The following is a 15,528-nucleotide window of genomic DNA, read 5'->3' on the forward strand; positions in this document are numbered from 1 at the left end:
CAAATTTTTATCTCATTTTTGTCACATTTTTGTCATTTTTTTGTCGATTTTTTGTCAATTTTTTGTCAATTTTTTATCATATTTTTGTCATTTTTTTGGTCAATTTTTTTTATCTCATTTTTGTCATATTTTTGTAAATTTTTTGTCAATTTTTTATCACATTTTTGTCATTTTTTGTCATTTTTTTGTCCAATTTTTATCTCATTTTTGTCAATTTTTGGTCATTTTTCTGTCAATTTTTTATCATATTTTTGTCAAATTTTAGTAATTTTTGGTCAAATTTTTATCACATTTTTGTAATTTTTTCGTAACATTTTTGTCATTTTTTCATCCATTTTTATCACATTTTGTCACATTTTTGTCATTTTTTTGTCAATTTTTTATCACATTTTTGTCATTTTTTGTCGTCTAATCTCTTTAAAGCAAGTAAGTAAGTGCTTTATTTGTCGTTGTACAAGTGTGCAACAGAATTGTGTTCAGACGTCGGGTTCGTCCTGAGCATGACATCAGTCAGAACAACAGTAGTGATAGAGTCTTGCCCGGATGCCTCCTCCTTTGTCCCGTTCTTGTTTCCTGCTGGGCGACGCCTCCACTGTGCTGCAGGTGTGGGGGCCTCCAGAAGAAGAAATTTGTAAGTCTAAAATGTCACTAGCTCCAATAAAACACCGTGGAACCTAGAAACTACAAGTGCAGTTCGCATAAAAAGGCAAAAAAACGGCACTGTACCAAGAGAGAGGGGAGGTTGCTGCTTGTTTACGCGTCGCCATGAGTGTATTAAACCTGCATCTGGATAATGTTTTGTGTATCTTGTGTCGTGTCAGGGGTCCTGGCCCAGCACCTGTGTGACGCCGAGCTGCGCCGGGAGCTCAAGAAGGTGTGGCCCAACCTGTCGCCGAAGAACATGGACCTGCTCGTCACCCCACACAAATGTAAGGCGGAAAATGGAGGGAAAAAAAACCTCTCAAATGTGCTCATGCTCCTCTGCTGCCATCTGGTGGACGCTTCTGTGAACTGCCGCTACTGTATTTCCAGATAATGAGCTGACAGTGGGGAAAGTCTACGCTGCGCTCATGATTTACGACTACTACAAACAGAATAAGCTGAAGAAACTGCAGGCGCTGCACCCCACGGGACCACAGGTAATCGGAGCAGTAGTTTTATGGAAATCCACCCTATTTTGAGCTTATATTATACATGTTTTCTCTCTTTACTACTTGGTTTGTTAAACTCTTTCTTCGACAGTGCAAATTGGGCGTTCTGTTCCGCTCCGTGCTGCCGTTTGCACATCTTCAAGACCTGGACTCTCGCAGCACCGGCCCCAAGCTGCTGCCGTCCAGCCCCATGCCTCCTCCTCCTGAGCCTGAGAAGAAGCCGGAAGAACCAGCGCCCACTACCTCCACGGCCACAGCCACCGCGCTGAGCACCACGGACACGACCGCCGCCTCCGTCGCCACAGCGACGGACAGGGACGCCATGTGAGTGACTCAGGGGCGGTCTAGGCGCATTGAGTTGCCTTGTGTACGAAATGCGCGGTATAAATAAAGTTGTCTTGCCTTGTCTGGCCGAGAGGATCTTTTTCCTCACGTCATCTGATTTTTTTTTCCATCATTTTTTTGTTGGGTGTTCAACTCATTTTAGTCACATTTTTTTTATTTTTTTTGTCAATTTTTTAGCACATTTTTGTCATTTTTTGTCCATTTTTTGTCATTTTTTTGTCAAATTTTTATCTCATTTTTGTCAAATTTTTGTAATTTTTTGTCAAATTTTTGTCACATTTTTGTAATTTTTTTGTAACATTTTTTCGTCAATTTTTCATCAATTTTTCAGCAATTTTTTGTCATTTTTTTGTCACATTTTTGTCACATTTTTGTCACATTTTTGTAAATTTTTTGTCATTTTTTTGTCAATTTTGTATAAAATTTTTGTCACATTTTTTTTAATTTTTTGTCAAATTTTTGTCACATTTTTGTAATTTTTTTGTAACATTTTTTCGTCAATTTTTCATCAATTTTTTGTCACATTTTTGTCATTTTTTGTCACATTTTTGTCACATTTTTGTCACATTTTTGTCACATTTTTGTCAATTTTTTGTCAAATTTTTATTTCATTTTTGTCACATTTTTGTAATTTTTTGTCAATTTTTTGTAATTTTTTTGTCCATTTTTTGTCAATTTTATTTCATTTTTTTGTCACATTTTTGTCACATTTTTGTCATTTTTTTGTAACATTTTTTCGTCAATTTTTCATCCATTTTTTGTCACATTTTTGTCATTTTTTGTCACATTTTTGTCACATTTTTGTCACATTTTTGTCACATTTTTGTCAATTTTTTGTCAAATTTTTATTTCATTTTTGTCACATTTTTGTAATTTTTTGTCAATTTTTTGTAATTTTTTTGTCAATTTTTTGTCAATTTTATTTCATTTTTTTGTCACATTTTTGTCACATTTTTGTCAGTTTTGTAATTTTTTTGTAACATTTTTGTCATTTTTTCGTCAATTTTTCGTCAATTTTTTGTCATATTTTTGTCATTTTTTTTGTCAAATTTTTATTTCATTTTTTGTCACATTTTGTCAAATTTTTATCACATTTTTGTCATTTTTTCGTCAATTTTTTGTCATTCTTTGGAGACTTTACTGTAGAACAGAAGTAGCGGATGATGGTTTTGTGTCATCCTTCTGCCCACGTGTGTTGTTCTGTTCAGGCAAACCAAGAGAAGTGCCATCAAACACTCCCAATCTGGAGATGTGTGCCAGGCTGCGCAGGGGCCCCGGGGCCGGAGGAGACTGCAGCGGGGCCAGTCCGAAGACGTGCCCTACTCCAACAGACCTCAGGTACGCTCAGAGTGACAGTCTAAGCTGGAGCATGAGGGCGGTAGGGATGGATCATGTCCGAGGAAAACCTGATCGCAAAAGTACGAGAAATAGAGAGTGTCCCCTGTGTGGAATCAATAAATAATGTTGCTGTTGTTGTAGGAATCGGTGGAGCTGAAGCCAGTGGAGTCTGATTCAGAGGGATATCCTGTCCTGGAGGGCCAAAGAGCCGCCTCTCTGCCACGCCTCAACGCTGAGTACTATGTAAGGGACTCTCTGCTATAGGATCTTCTCATTTTTTGGTGGCAGTTAGGAATACTCCCAGCGAAGTAGTTGCTTTTCTATCATCTAAGTTGCAATAGAGCTCAATCACACTGGTAATAATAGTCTATGGCCAATGTGTGCTTGTTCCCCCTACAACAGCAGATCTATTGTTATATATTGTTACTGTTATATATCTTGACCCTCTCTAGTGACCCGACCGCAGGTCGGGTCACTAGAGAGGGGTTCGGATTGGGGGGAGCTACCCCGCTGGGTTTGTCTTTCAGAGTTTGCTTTTAACATCTTAACTCCCGCCTGAACCGAGAGCATTTTCTCCAGTTCAGCTTTACCCAAATCCTGTAGGCCAGTGGAACGCCTCATTTGAAAGACCTACAAAACTCATCTAAATGGATCTTTTTCCTCACGTCATCAGATTTTTTTTTCATTTTTTTGTAATTTTTTTTTTTCATTTTTTTGTCACATTTTTGTCATTTTTTTGGCTTTTTTTTTGTGGCATTTTTCGTATTTTTTGTCATTTTTTTGGCATTTATTGTATTTTTTTGTAATTTTTTGGCATTTTTTGTAATTTTTTGACTTTTTTTTGTCATTTTTAGTAAAAATTTTTGTAAATTTTTTTGTTAAATTTTTTGTAATTTTTTTTCTTCATTTTTCGTCTTTTTTGTCATTTTTTGTAATTTTTTTTGTAAATTTTCTTTGTCATTTTTTTTGTCATTTTTCGTCTTTTTTTTGGTCATTTTTTGTCATTTTTTTGTCATTTTTTTGTCACATTTTTTGTCATTTTTTTTGGTCTTTTTTCTCACATTTCCATCATTGTTTTCGTCTCAGTTCTGTCGCTATTTTCCCACCTTTTTTCCAGAAGCTTTGGGACTGGGGTAAAGCCAAACTGGAGAAAATGTGCTCGGTTCAGGCGGGAGTTAAGGGGTTAAATGAATATGGGGGCAACCTTGTCTCTCACCCCTAGCCAAAACACCTTCCCACGGCCCTGCTGTGGCTGTTCCGTCATTAATACTATGGTGTGCTTTAATGATTTCCTTTCAGTGTTTTTTTACGTGTTTGTCTTCCTCGTCTGTGCTCAGCTGTCTCTGTCTAAATCTGCTGGTCAAGTAGTTTGGCGGCACAGTTCTAAAACCAGGAACCGCTTCCATTTATTTTGTCCCGTCCTTGCCTGCTTCACGATGCTAACCTTATCCCCTCCTCTGATTTGTCCCGTAGCGGAGTCTCTCCCGTCACAGCCCTGCGACCCAGCTGGCAGTATGTACCACCTGTCCTCCTCCTCCTCCCCCCTTTCTCTCGATCTCGCCTCTGTGATGTGTTTTCCCTCTTGTGTTTCTTACCCTTTTGCTTTATTGATTTTCTCTCTCTCTTGTTTTCATATTCTGGTTGAAGGTGGTTATACTGTACTTGTGTGTGGCAGCAGCTCTTACAAAATGTGTTTTCTGCAGTCGATCGATATTGAATTTTCTAACCAACAAAGTGTAAAATAGTGATAAAGATGTGTTTGACGTTATTGCATCATAAGCACAATTCTAAGTGGAGAGAAAAATGGATTTTGAATTTCAATCTTCCCTTAGAAATCTGTGGAGAAATGTTGAACTAGTGCCAAGATTAGGCAATGTGTTTGTTTCATGGTGGAAGTCCACATGTCTCTCTTTAAGATAAAGAATACACTCTGTATTTACAAAGCATATTTATGTGTTGTGACGCTGTATATCAATGTTTAACCAGAGCTACAACCAACACAATGAGATGTGTGACTAATACAAATCCTCCTAACATTACTCACAATCAAAATTGTTTGAATTGCCTCATCTCATGTTTGGTTGTGGTTTGTTTGATCAGTTGTTGAATCAGGTGAAGGTGCTGATAGCTGTGCAATCCACAACAAGAGATAATCTAGACCAGTGGTTCACAACTGGTGCACTATTTTCAACATCGATCTTCTATAGAAGGATAGAAACATCTAAAGGAACAGGCCACCGTTGTCCCATACTGAGATATGTTCTTACCTGAGCTTAGACGAGTTGACCTGTCTGGTCTTTGTGCGTGCGCTCAGACACACAAAAAGACCAAAGATGTTGTTAGCATTTAGCCTCTCCTCTCCTCTATGGGGACAGGCAGGGGTGAAGTTAGAAGTGACCAAGCTCTTCTACTCTCCTGGAACAACTGACTTGTGACACTCTGATGTGTTTCACGTCATAGCATCAAACAGGAAGTGCCCGACCTCTGTATTGTAATTCCTCACGGCCTGATTTAAAGGTTCTATATCCTGCTATTTTAGCCATTCCAAAGTTACATATAGGCATTTATATGAATGATTGTACCTCTACCATTATGGAGCACTCATTTTTGTGATAAATATGTGTGTTTTCTGGAGGTATTTTTCAAACCCGGAAGACACAACGCTTCGATTCAGTTAACTCCGCCCCCTCTCTCCGCACATACTTTACCGTAATATAAATAAACAGCAATAAGTGAAGATACTTCACAATGCAGTTATAAGGAGTTGACATCTGCAACACAGCTTCATAAATGGCAAACACATGCTAATATGCTAACACACAAGCTAACACACATGCTAATATGCTAACACACAAGCTAACCCGTGTTTGGATTGACTCACCCTCTGCTCCATCGCTGTTTACATTATGGGACTTGCGTTGGTTATAAAAGTTAATCCACTTTGATTCTGGTGAAGGTTCACCAAACATCCATCAGTGACAGTCACAGAAAAACAATATTTTGGTGATAGTCGCTGAATCCCAGAGAAAAAAACAACTTCAAGTGGCCTCTTCTTGAAAAAGGTTGAATAAACTCCCGTCCTCGTAGCCAAACACGCTTCTTTTTCTCCGTGACATTATCGTTAGTTAAGAATAAAGAACATGTGTGTCCAGAATAGGTTATAACGAGCTCCATCTTCAGCTGCAGCGCAAACATGACTGATCTGTTCAGACGCTCAGGGTTTGTTTTGGCCACAGCTGACCTGGAAGCACCTCGGGCACATCCTTTTTTATTTTCTCTTTGTTTCTCTCTTACGACAGAAATAATGAAAAAGCTGTTTTACAAATTAAAATCCGTCCGTAAGCATAGAATTAAGACATTGCTTTACAGACGTCGAGCACTTCCATTCCGCTGTGACGACACAACTGAACACTCAGTCGTTCACCAGGAGAGGGCGGAGCCTCAGAGAGCAGGATTCAGGAGGATTACTGAGAGCTGCGTGAATGAAGCCACAAACCACTCTGGGGGTGTTTTTGATAAGGAAATAGCATAACAACATGGCTAAAAGCTCTAAAAAGTCTATTTTGCATGATATAGGACCTTTAAATTGTTTGAACAGCTTTTTCATTATTTCTGAGCATCTGAACAGATGTCATGTTTGCACCGACAGGAGCTCTTTCTAACCTACTCTGGACACCTGTTCTTTTTTCTTACCTAATGATAATTTCACGGCAGCGCGTTTGGCTGCGGGAGGACAGGACTTTATTCAACCTTCCTAAAGAAGAGGCCACTCGCCAGGAGTTGGAATTTCTTTCCGGGATTCAGTGACTATCAGACAAAATAGTGCTAATCTATGACTGTCTCACAGCAATACGTAAAGTTACTTCACAATACAGTTATACGGAGTTGACATCTGCAACACAGCTTCATTATGGCTAACACACACGCTAACACACACGCTAACACACACGCTAACACACACGCTAACACACACGCTAACACACAAGCTAACACACAAGCTAACACACACGCTAACACGCGTTTTGACTCACCACCGCTCTGTCCTGGCCTCTCCATCACATTGGGGACTCGCGTTGGTTATAAAAGTTAATCCACTTTGATTCTGGCGAATGTTCACCAAACATCCATCAGTGACAGTCACAGAGAAACACTATTTTGGCTGAAAGTCGCCGAATCCCGGAAAGAAATTCCAAATTGTGGCGAGTGGCCTCTTCTTTAGGAAGGTTGAAAAAAGTCCTGAACCTCTCGTAGCCAAACGCGCTTCTTTTTCTCCGTGACATTATCGTTAGGTAAGAAAAAAGAACAGGTGTGTCCAGAGTAGGTTAGAAAGAGCTCCATCTTCACATCCTTCAGTGCAAACATGACGTCTGTTCAGACACTCAGGGGTGCGTTTGTTTTGCGTTTTTTAAGCTGTTTTATAAATTAAAATCAGACCATAAGGCATTACATTACAGAAGTTGTGCTCCTCCTGTTTGACACTATGACGTAAAAAACATCAGAATGTCACAACTCAGTGGTTTTCCAGCAGAGGGCGGAGCAGCTGCTCAGAGCAGGATTCAGGAGGATTACTGAGAACTGCATGAATGAAGCCAAAAACCACTCTGGGGGGGTTTTTGATAAGGAAATAGCATAACAACATGGCTAAAAGCTCCAAAAAGTCGATTTTGCATGATATAGGCCCTTTAACTGAATCAAAGCGTCTTGTCTTCCAGTGCTCCACAGTGGTAGAAATACAATACATCATATAAATGCCTATACTTTACTTTGGAATGGCTAAAATAGCAGATACAGATCCTTTTAGTAAACATATTTAAATAGGGGGAGCATGGAAGAGCTTGATCACTTCTATCTTCACCCCGTGTGGCCCCAAAGAGGAGAGGAGGTGAGGCTAAATGCTAACAACATCTTTTTGCGTGACTGAGTGCACGCGTAAAGACCAGACAGGTACTCATCAACTCGTCTAAGCTCAGGTAAGAACATATCTCAGTATGCAAGAAATTCCACAATTCTACGCCTAAATGAAGTTGCAGGGAACTCATCAGCACCTCATCTGTGTATCAAAGCTTAACCTGCTTTGTCTATCTATACTTTATTTGTATTATTTCTTCCTCTGTGGATTTCTGTTTCAAACGCCGACCTCAAGGTTTCTGTCCAGCAGTCGTGTTGTGCTTGTGAAGTGTTTATTGTGGAGCCAACTCGGTCTCATAGCTTCTCGACACGATCCTAAACGAAAATCCAACACGCTCTTGTTCTCGTTCGTCAGCCCATCGTGGACCTGAGCCCGGTGCGGCGGTCAGTGTCCTCCCTGACCCCGCAGCGCCCCCCGGAGGCCGCTCTGGGGGAGTACGACCTGCAGCGCGTGGAGCAGGTCGAGGTCAGGGGGCATCACCACCACCATCGCTGCCACAGGAGGAGAGAGAGGGACAGGAGGCAGGTCTCACTGGAGCAAGCGGAAAACCTCGGTGAGAGACACTGTAGGAACAACACAAGCATGGGAGGTTTGTAGTTATTAAAGAGGGGGTATTATGCTTTTCTCATTCCCATCGCACCAGTCTATATCACACTACAATGATGACCAAACCTCCTGTTGGTCTGTAAATGCAGTAAATTAGAATAACTGCCTTGTATAAAATGTCTCAAAATGGCTGTAGTGAATGTCTTGAAATAGGCCTCTGTCTCTTTAAGAACCTCTGACCCTTTCAGACACGCCCCCTCCACACGCTGTCTGTGGCATCAGTGGGGAGGGGGTTCTGCTGAGGAGCAGTGGTTGGTTACTCGGCTGGTGACGAAAGCTCGGAGGCGTCTCCAGGAGGTGGGGGCGTTCCTAGGAGGACTCAGGCAAACCTATCCCTAAAATGGCCGCCATCAGAGTTTTTACAGATTACTCAAAAATATGTGAATGTGCCAAGGCAACAGGAAAAGTACAGTTGAATGTGTTCAGCATAGAGATGATAAAACACATTTTTAAAGCGGTTAATGATTTTTCCAAGAGGGCTGATGTAGAACAAAAACAAAATTGGCCCCAAGACGGATCCCTGAGGAACAGTCTCTGTAGCAACAATTTATGATCTACATCAGGGGTGTCGAAGACGTTTGGGTCGAGGGCCGAAGTTCAGCCCCCACAGTGGTTCGCGGGCCGAATATATTGTGTGGCCTCATAAGTAACAGCTCACACTTATTGTGCTTCATCAGCCTGTGTCACATGATTCTCAAAGTGCTACATGAAGTCATCATTATCCACTCCACATTCGATGGCAGTAAGTTACTTTTGTAGCTACAGTCGCCCTGGGGCAGACTGACCATCTACCACTTGGCTATAATATGCTGTTTATATCCTGTTACTATATTTATATCCTATTATTATGTCAGTGCCCTCTGCTGGACAGTGTGGAATTCTTTCCTTTTTTAATTTAAGCTGCCCCCTAGTGGCTGGAGTGAGCACTGGTTATTTCTTTAAAGGGGGGGTATTATGCAAAATCGACTTTTTCAAGCTTTACATCATGTTATTATGTCACTCCCTCAGTGTTGCCTTGGCACATTCACGTATTTTTGAGTAATCTGTAAAAACTCTGATGGCGGCCATTTTAGGAACAGGTTTGCCTGAGTCCTCCTAGGAACGCCCCCACCTCCTGGAGACGCCTCCGAGCTTTCGTCACCAGCCGAGTAACCGACCACTGCTCCTCAGCAGAGCCCCCTCCCCACTGATGCCACAGACAGCGTGTGGAGGGGGCGTGTCTGAAAGGCTCAGAGGTTCTTAAAGAGACAGAGGCCTATTTCAAGACATTCACTACAGCCATTTTGAGAGAGACATTTTATACAAGGCAGTTATTCTAATTTACTACATTTATTCTACACCAATTACTGAATGTGTCAAATACTCCAAGTCATTACTACTCGTTTCCCTACAACTCTCTTTCTGCTTTCTGATTTAGGCTCTTTCCCCGAGGCGGCAGCTGAAGCCGAGTTGCGGGACAGGGCGAGGGACCGCGAGCGCAGCCGTCCGGCGGAGAGGAGGCACCACTCGTCGGCGGGGGAGAAGCAGAGGTACTACTCGTGCGAGCGCTACGGCAGCAGGGAGGCGCCCCACACCAGGTCAGCCGGGCCCAGCTGCACCACCTCGCCGGGAGAGGGGCCCGACCAATACCTCAGACAGGTTTGTACACGAGACCCAGGTTCCTCAGGACATCGGGAAAAGGAACATAATGTAGAAATACCCTAGGGCACAGTTACAATATCAGTTCATACTTACATAAATAACTCTAAATAAAGCATTATCAACACTAAAGCAGTGGTGACAACATATTTCTATTTGGTTTTAGTCAAGATTTAGGAACATACAGAAATTAAAGGGATATTTCATGATTTTTGACATAGGGCCTCATTGAGTGTTGTTGATTTCTGGAGATATATGTGTTTTTAATTCATGCAGTCCTTATATTTGAAGAGTTTAGCGGTGCTAGGCTAGTGCTAGGCTAGTGCATGTCTATGGTAACTAGTAGCCTGCATTATAAACCTCTTCAAAATCATGGGGTCGTCCTCCAAACGTTGCAATATCTGATTTGTAAAAAGCTCCTTTGTGAATTCCACATGTAGTAATGAGGCCGCAGGTAAACAAACTACTGTAGATCCGGTAACCGAGCAGATCACTCCGCCACCGCGTAGCTACAACCAGGAAGCTGATGCTCCTCAAATATAAGCTCTTTTAAATGCAAAATGGTTTTGTTTCAACAATTATTCAGTCAACACAGACATTTATATGGTTAGTCTGGTGTTATAAGTGATTTCCCTCAGGTGCTCTGTGCTTGGGTCAGACTGTTTTTAATGCAGGCTACTAGTTACCATAGACATGCACTAGCCTAGCACTAGCCTAGCACCGCTAAACTCTTCAAATATAAGGATTGCATGAATATAAAATACTATATATATATCTAAAAGTCAACAACACTCTAACTAGGACATGAAGCCCTATGTCAAAATCCTGAAATACCCCTTTAAAAAAGCAGGGTTTTCATCCCTTGAAATATATATCGTCTGTTTCTTGTTCTAACTGTGTATTTTATATGTTGACGGCTTTACTACCTCATGCAAACATACTTACCTGAAGGTACCAATAAAGCAACCTTGAACCTCGAAATGTAATTGACTAAATCAAGAATTAGTTGAGTCAACTTTACATTCAAATTGTTATTTGTTCTTTCTTGTTATTTTGTTTTTATGACTTGACAATGATAGTGGAGATTTGAGTGATATAGTTGTAGTCTCATTAAGTCCATTTGATTCCGTTTTTGTATATACCGTAAATTCTCTAATACTGGCCTGTATTTCATTAGCGGCCGGGTCTCTGACAGAGGCCGGGTTTGCGGCTGGCGGAGGCAAATTAAAGCCGGTCTCTAAAACAGGCCGGGGCTTTTATTAGAAACTATAGCGGTAGAAATATTCCCCATGTTAGGAATTTGTCTCATACTGGTGTAAATGAAAACTCACGTGCAGGAAGTAACAAACAGAACCCGGGCCGAGGGCGACGCTGCGGAGGAGCTGATCCGAGCGTAACTTTGACACAGATTTAGCCACTTTTCAAACCTCCTGTGATTATATTTGGAAACGGGGGAGAGTTGTGTGACCCTCCAGGGTTTTAATAAAGTCTCCATCGCGTCTTCAAAGCACGTCCAGCTGCTCCGTGTGCAGGTCAGTCCCACGCCTCAAAATAACTCCTCCCATCAGCGCGAGCGTCTCGTCTTCTCTCGGGTCAGTCTCATGATTGATCACAAACACAAACGCTCCGTCTAAACTCGCCTTTTACACAAGATTACAACAAATAATCCGGTCTGTGGTAAAAACGAAACAGAAACCTGCAGTGACACTGATGTCAAAGCTCCGCTAACAGCAACGAAACACTTCCTGTTGTCCCGACAAAATAAAAGGCGTCAATGTTCCAGCCGCTGGGAGAGGGTTTGAAATTTTCATTAATAAATGAACCTAATATTTTAGGTGCAAATGGACACAAATCTCGTTTTTCTTCGTTTTCCTGGTCGTCCGTTTTGCTCAAATAGAAAGAAAGGCCTGTCTCTAATTGTGGCCTGGTTCCAATAAAGGCCTGGTCCTAGATGCCCTTGAGTAAATAAAGGCCCCGGCCTAAATTAGAGCATTTACGGTATTATTGACATTTTTAGTCAGTGAAATTAAAATGTGTTTGCTTTTTGGAACCTAAATTCCAGAAAAGGTTTGGCTTTACTCACTCACAATATTCCATTAATGTACTTTTCTTCTTCTCTACTTTTGTCTCTTATTTACTTTCGACTTTCCTTCCCCCGTCCTCCAGCTCAGCGGCGGGGCTCTCAAATCCGGGACGCCCCCCTCTGCTCCACCCGCCACGGCGGCCCGAAGCAGACGCCAGCTCCCTCAGACCCCCCTCACCCCCCGCCCGGGCGTCGCCTACAAGACCCCCGCCCCGCTGCCCTCCACCGCCCTCACCACGGCACACCACCCCCTCCCGGTCACCGGCACGGGCGCGGACCCCGTCCTCAGCCCGCACCGGGAGAGGGACCTCCAGGAGCGGCCCCTCAACAGGACCACCCCCACCGGGCAGTCGGTCCCCAACGGGTTCCACTTTAGACTAGGGGTGAACCCTGCGCCCAGTCCCGCCGGAAGAGGGACGGGGGCTCTCAGGGACAAAGAGGACAAGGATTGGTGCTGACGGGACACGACGTGAAGGACATGTAGGGTAGGATTGTAATCGTGAAGAAGATCCACATTGGAGAAGTCAGGCTCCAACAAAAGCCAGTCGAAAAAAGAGAAAAATCATTCCAAATTTATTTAACAAAAGCTTTTTTCTATGACTGAATCTACTGTCGAGCCCCTTTATTACTCTGCAGTCAAAGCACATGAAGTATTTGACCTGTGACTAAAGCCAAAACTCTTCTCTTTTTTCCCTCTCGAGTAAACATTATTTGGACTAGATGAACATTTTACTCAACTTAATGTCCTTTTTACCTCAAAACTATTTTGAAAAGACAAAAAAATAACATAGATGTTTTCTTGGTAGTAGAAAAGGTTTGCCAAGTCAATAAGAGTTTACATTTTTATATATATTTTTTTTGTGTTTTATCAAATGCTTGGGTTCTCAAGGGATGGGCAGGCTGTGTGTGGTTATTTGTGAGATACATGTAGCTGTAAATGTGGAGGAACCACGTCGAACAAAGAATGCCTGAGGGTTGAACTAGGGGTAAAAGGTTCCTGTATCTTTCAACTTATGAGTAGAATTCGTCGCGACCGCCATAATAAAATGCACAAACAGCAGAAGAAGAAGAAAGTAGACTGTGTGTGCTGTAAAATGATCACAGTCCTGATGCCTTGGGATTTGTTTTTCTGTGTCTGTCCGTGCATAATCAATCCAGGATGTTAGAAACGAGTTGGGGCCACAGCTAAATGCTCAAATTCATCTTCCTCCTTCATTGTTTAAAGAGCGGGTATTATGTCTACTAGTTTCACTTCCTGATTATCATGCAGTCTCCCGTAAGCCCCACCCACCCCCCTCATCTTGCGCCCTTTCGCTGCAGGATTTAATGCTGTTGAAAATATGATTTATTTAAATGGATAACATCTGTTATAAGTAATAATTAGCATGTTTTTCAGTGAAGCAGCGAGTTAATGTTGGGCAGAAAAGTTATTTTTATTACAGTAGATAGAAGTTCCATAGTAGTTTGACTCATGGCACCAGTTTAAGCTTGTTTGCCTCCGTCTGAATGATGTCACTTCCTGTCAGTGTCCAATCGACACAGACAGTGTCAAAGAAGGGGGCGTGGCCTCGTCGAGGGGGAAAACAGAATCTTTTGGGAAACATAACTTTTCACTCTTTTTAGCCATTTTCTGGTGAAATATGAACTTATTTTCACATACAAATTAAGTCAAGTCTAAATCGGGTCCATGTGGATGTTTATTCACAGCAGATTGTTCAGTAGAAGCGAAAAAACGGCAGTCGTAGCTAGTGCTAGCTAGCGTTAGCATTAGCACGGTGCTAGCATTCAATTCAATAGAGTTCGGGAATGTGACGCCATATCGCTAAGCATTATGGGATTAGCAGCCATTGTAAACTAATGGAGATTTTAAAAGTTAAAGTACTGGAGTTATTGTTCACATTTAAACACTTGGACACCACAGTGAGTTATATGTATTTACCTGCAGTAACTCAGCAGCTAACGGAGTCGTTCCACTGTTTTTTTTCTCCACTTTTTATACTGTTTTTAGCTAATGTTAGTCTATGTAAATGTACGCTAACAGCTGCAAAGATGGCGGATCTCCATGGTAACTGTGGACATTCCCGAACTCTATTCATCAATTCATCTTTTTTATTTGAGCATCTGAGTTCCACAAAGTTCTTCATAGAAACAGAGTTCAGCAAAGTAATCAAAGCAAAAGAAAGATACATGCGTAGGTGAATAGCTAAATAGATAAATAAATAACGTGGATATAATAACATGAAGCATCAAGTTAGCATTCTCCATTATTTATTAATTTATGGGCTGTTGAACTGCTTTGCTCCTCTCCGTGTCTTTGTATCTTTATTTAGTAGAAAACTATATTCATAATTCAGCGTTTGTTAAAGTAGTTTTTGAATAATTAGAGAAAAAGACTTTAGATTTTTCTACAAATTGTTTTAGCTCTTAACTGTTTTCAAACATGACCGTACATAGGGGATTCCAGAGATGCCGTCTTTAGCATCGTGCTAATGCTAACGCTAGCTAGCACTAGCTACGACTGCCGTTTTTTTTTTTTTTTTTTTTCTTCGCTTCTACTGAACAATCTGCTGTGAATAAACATCCATATGGACCCGATTTAGACTTGACTTTGTATGTGACAAATCAGTTTATATTTCACCACACAATGGCTAAAAACCAGGCATTATAAGTGTAAACTACAACTAAAAAATATGGTCCTGTTGTGGCTTAAGGTGCCAGAACAAGAGGAATTTGAGCATTTGAGACGATAAAATAAGGTTTATCTGATATTTCCAACAACAGTTAGACATCTGTTTATCGTTACTATGACAACAGCTACAATGGAAACAGATAGGAATCTAGTTTCCTGCCTTTAAGCCCAGAAGGTTTGCAAACAATCAAAGGGTCTATAAGGAAGTGAAACTATAAACATCACAAAAAGTAGTTTGAGTAAATGTTTTAGCAGAATCTTAAATATATCTGTGTTAAATGAGTCTTCAAAAGAGATTTCAAAGCAGCCAAGGACTGAGCTGTTTTTCTGCTCGTGGGAGGACTTTTCCAAAGCGTGGGATTAAGTGTAGCAAGAGACGGAGAAGTGAGGGATACGTAAGGACCTCACGAGGAGCTTTGAATATGAATATGAATGATGACTCAAATAAAGAAGCAAAAAGCGCTAAAAACGTGCATAATACCCCCCCTTTAAGCTGAATCAGGGATACACAAATTGGGTACAATATATAAAGGTGATTTTTCTGCCGAGTATTGTGACTGAGATTAGAAAATTCAAACAGTTTGTCCATCGGTGGCATTTGATAACGAAGCGATTACAGCTACAATGTACAGCCATCCCAAAAAACGTCCATGTATATTTTTTGAAATGATCATCGAGTGTAATAGTTTGGTCGTATCTGTGCGCGGGATGTCGCCGCTAACTTCCTGTGCGCTCACGACGGTTTCCTGTCCATGCCTTTTCAAAAACC

The 15,528-nt window shown here is 41.4% G+C and overlaps 1 protein-coding gene across 1 annotated transcript in view; it reads left to right on the forward strand.

Annotated features, from left to right (window-relative positions):
• Nucleotides 1-12,528, forward strand: part of LOC306981569 (putative voltage-dependent N-type calcium channel subunit alpha-1B) — a gene marked incomplete at its 3' end in the record, with an annotated part of 221,568 nt that extends 209,040 nt beyond the window's left edge. Inside the window, exons 37-45 of the mRNA XM_079581177.1 lie at nt 822-929; nt 1,033-1,139; nt 1,243-1,475; nt 2,705-2,834; nt 2,976-3,077; nt 4,308-4,346; nt 8,098-8,296; nt 9,767-9,987; nt 12,154-12,528. Coding sequence (XP_079437303.1) covers nt 822-929; nt 1,033-1,139; nt 1,243-1,475; nt 2,705-2,834; nt 2,976-3,077; nt 4,308-4,346; nt 8,098-8,296; nt 9,767-9,987; nt 12,154-12,528 — 1,514 coding nt within the window. The remainder of the gene's footprint in view (nt 1-821; nt 930-1,032; nt 1,140-1,242; nt 1,476-2,704; nt 2,835-2,975; nt 3,078-4,307; nt 4,347-8,097; nt 8,297-9,766; nt 9,988-12,153) is intronic.
• Nucleotides 12,529-15,528: the final 3,000 nt, after the last annotated feature.

The sequence above is a fragment of the Gobius niger genome (assembly GCF_951799975.1).
Source record: "Gobius niger genome assembly, chromosome: 22".
NCBI lineage: Eukaryota > Metazoa > Chordata > Actinopteri > Gobiiformes > Gobiidae > Gobius > Gobius niger.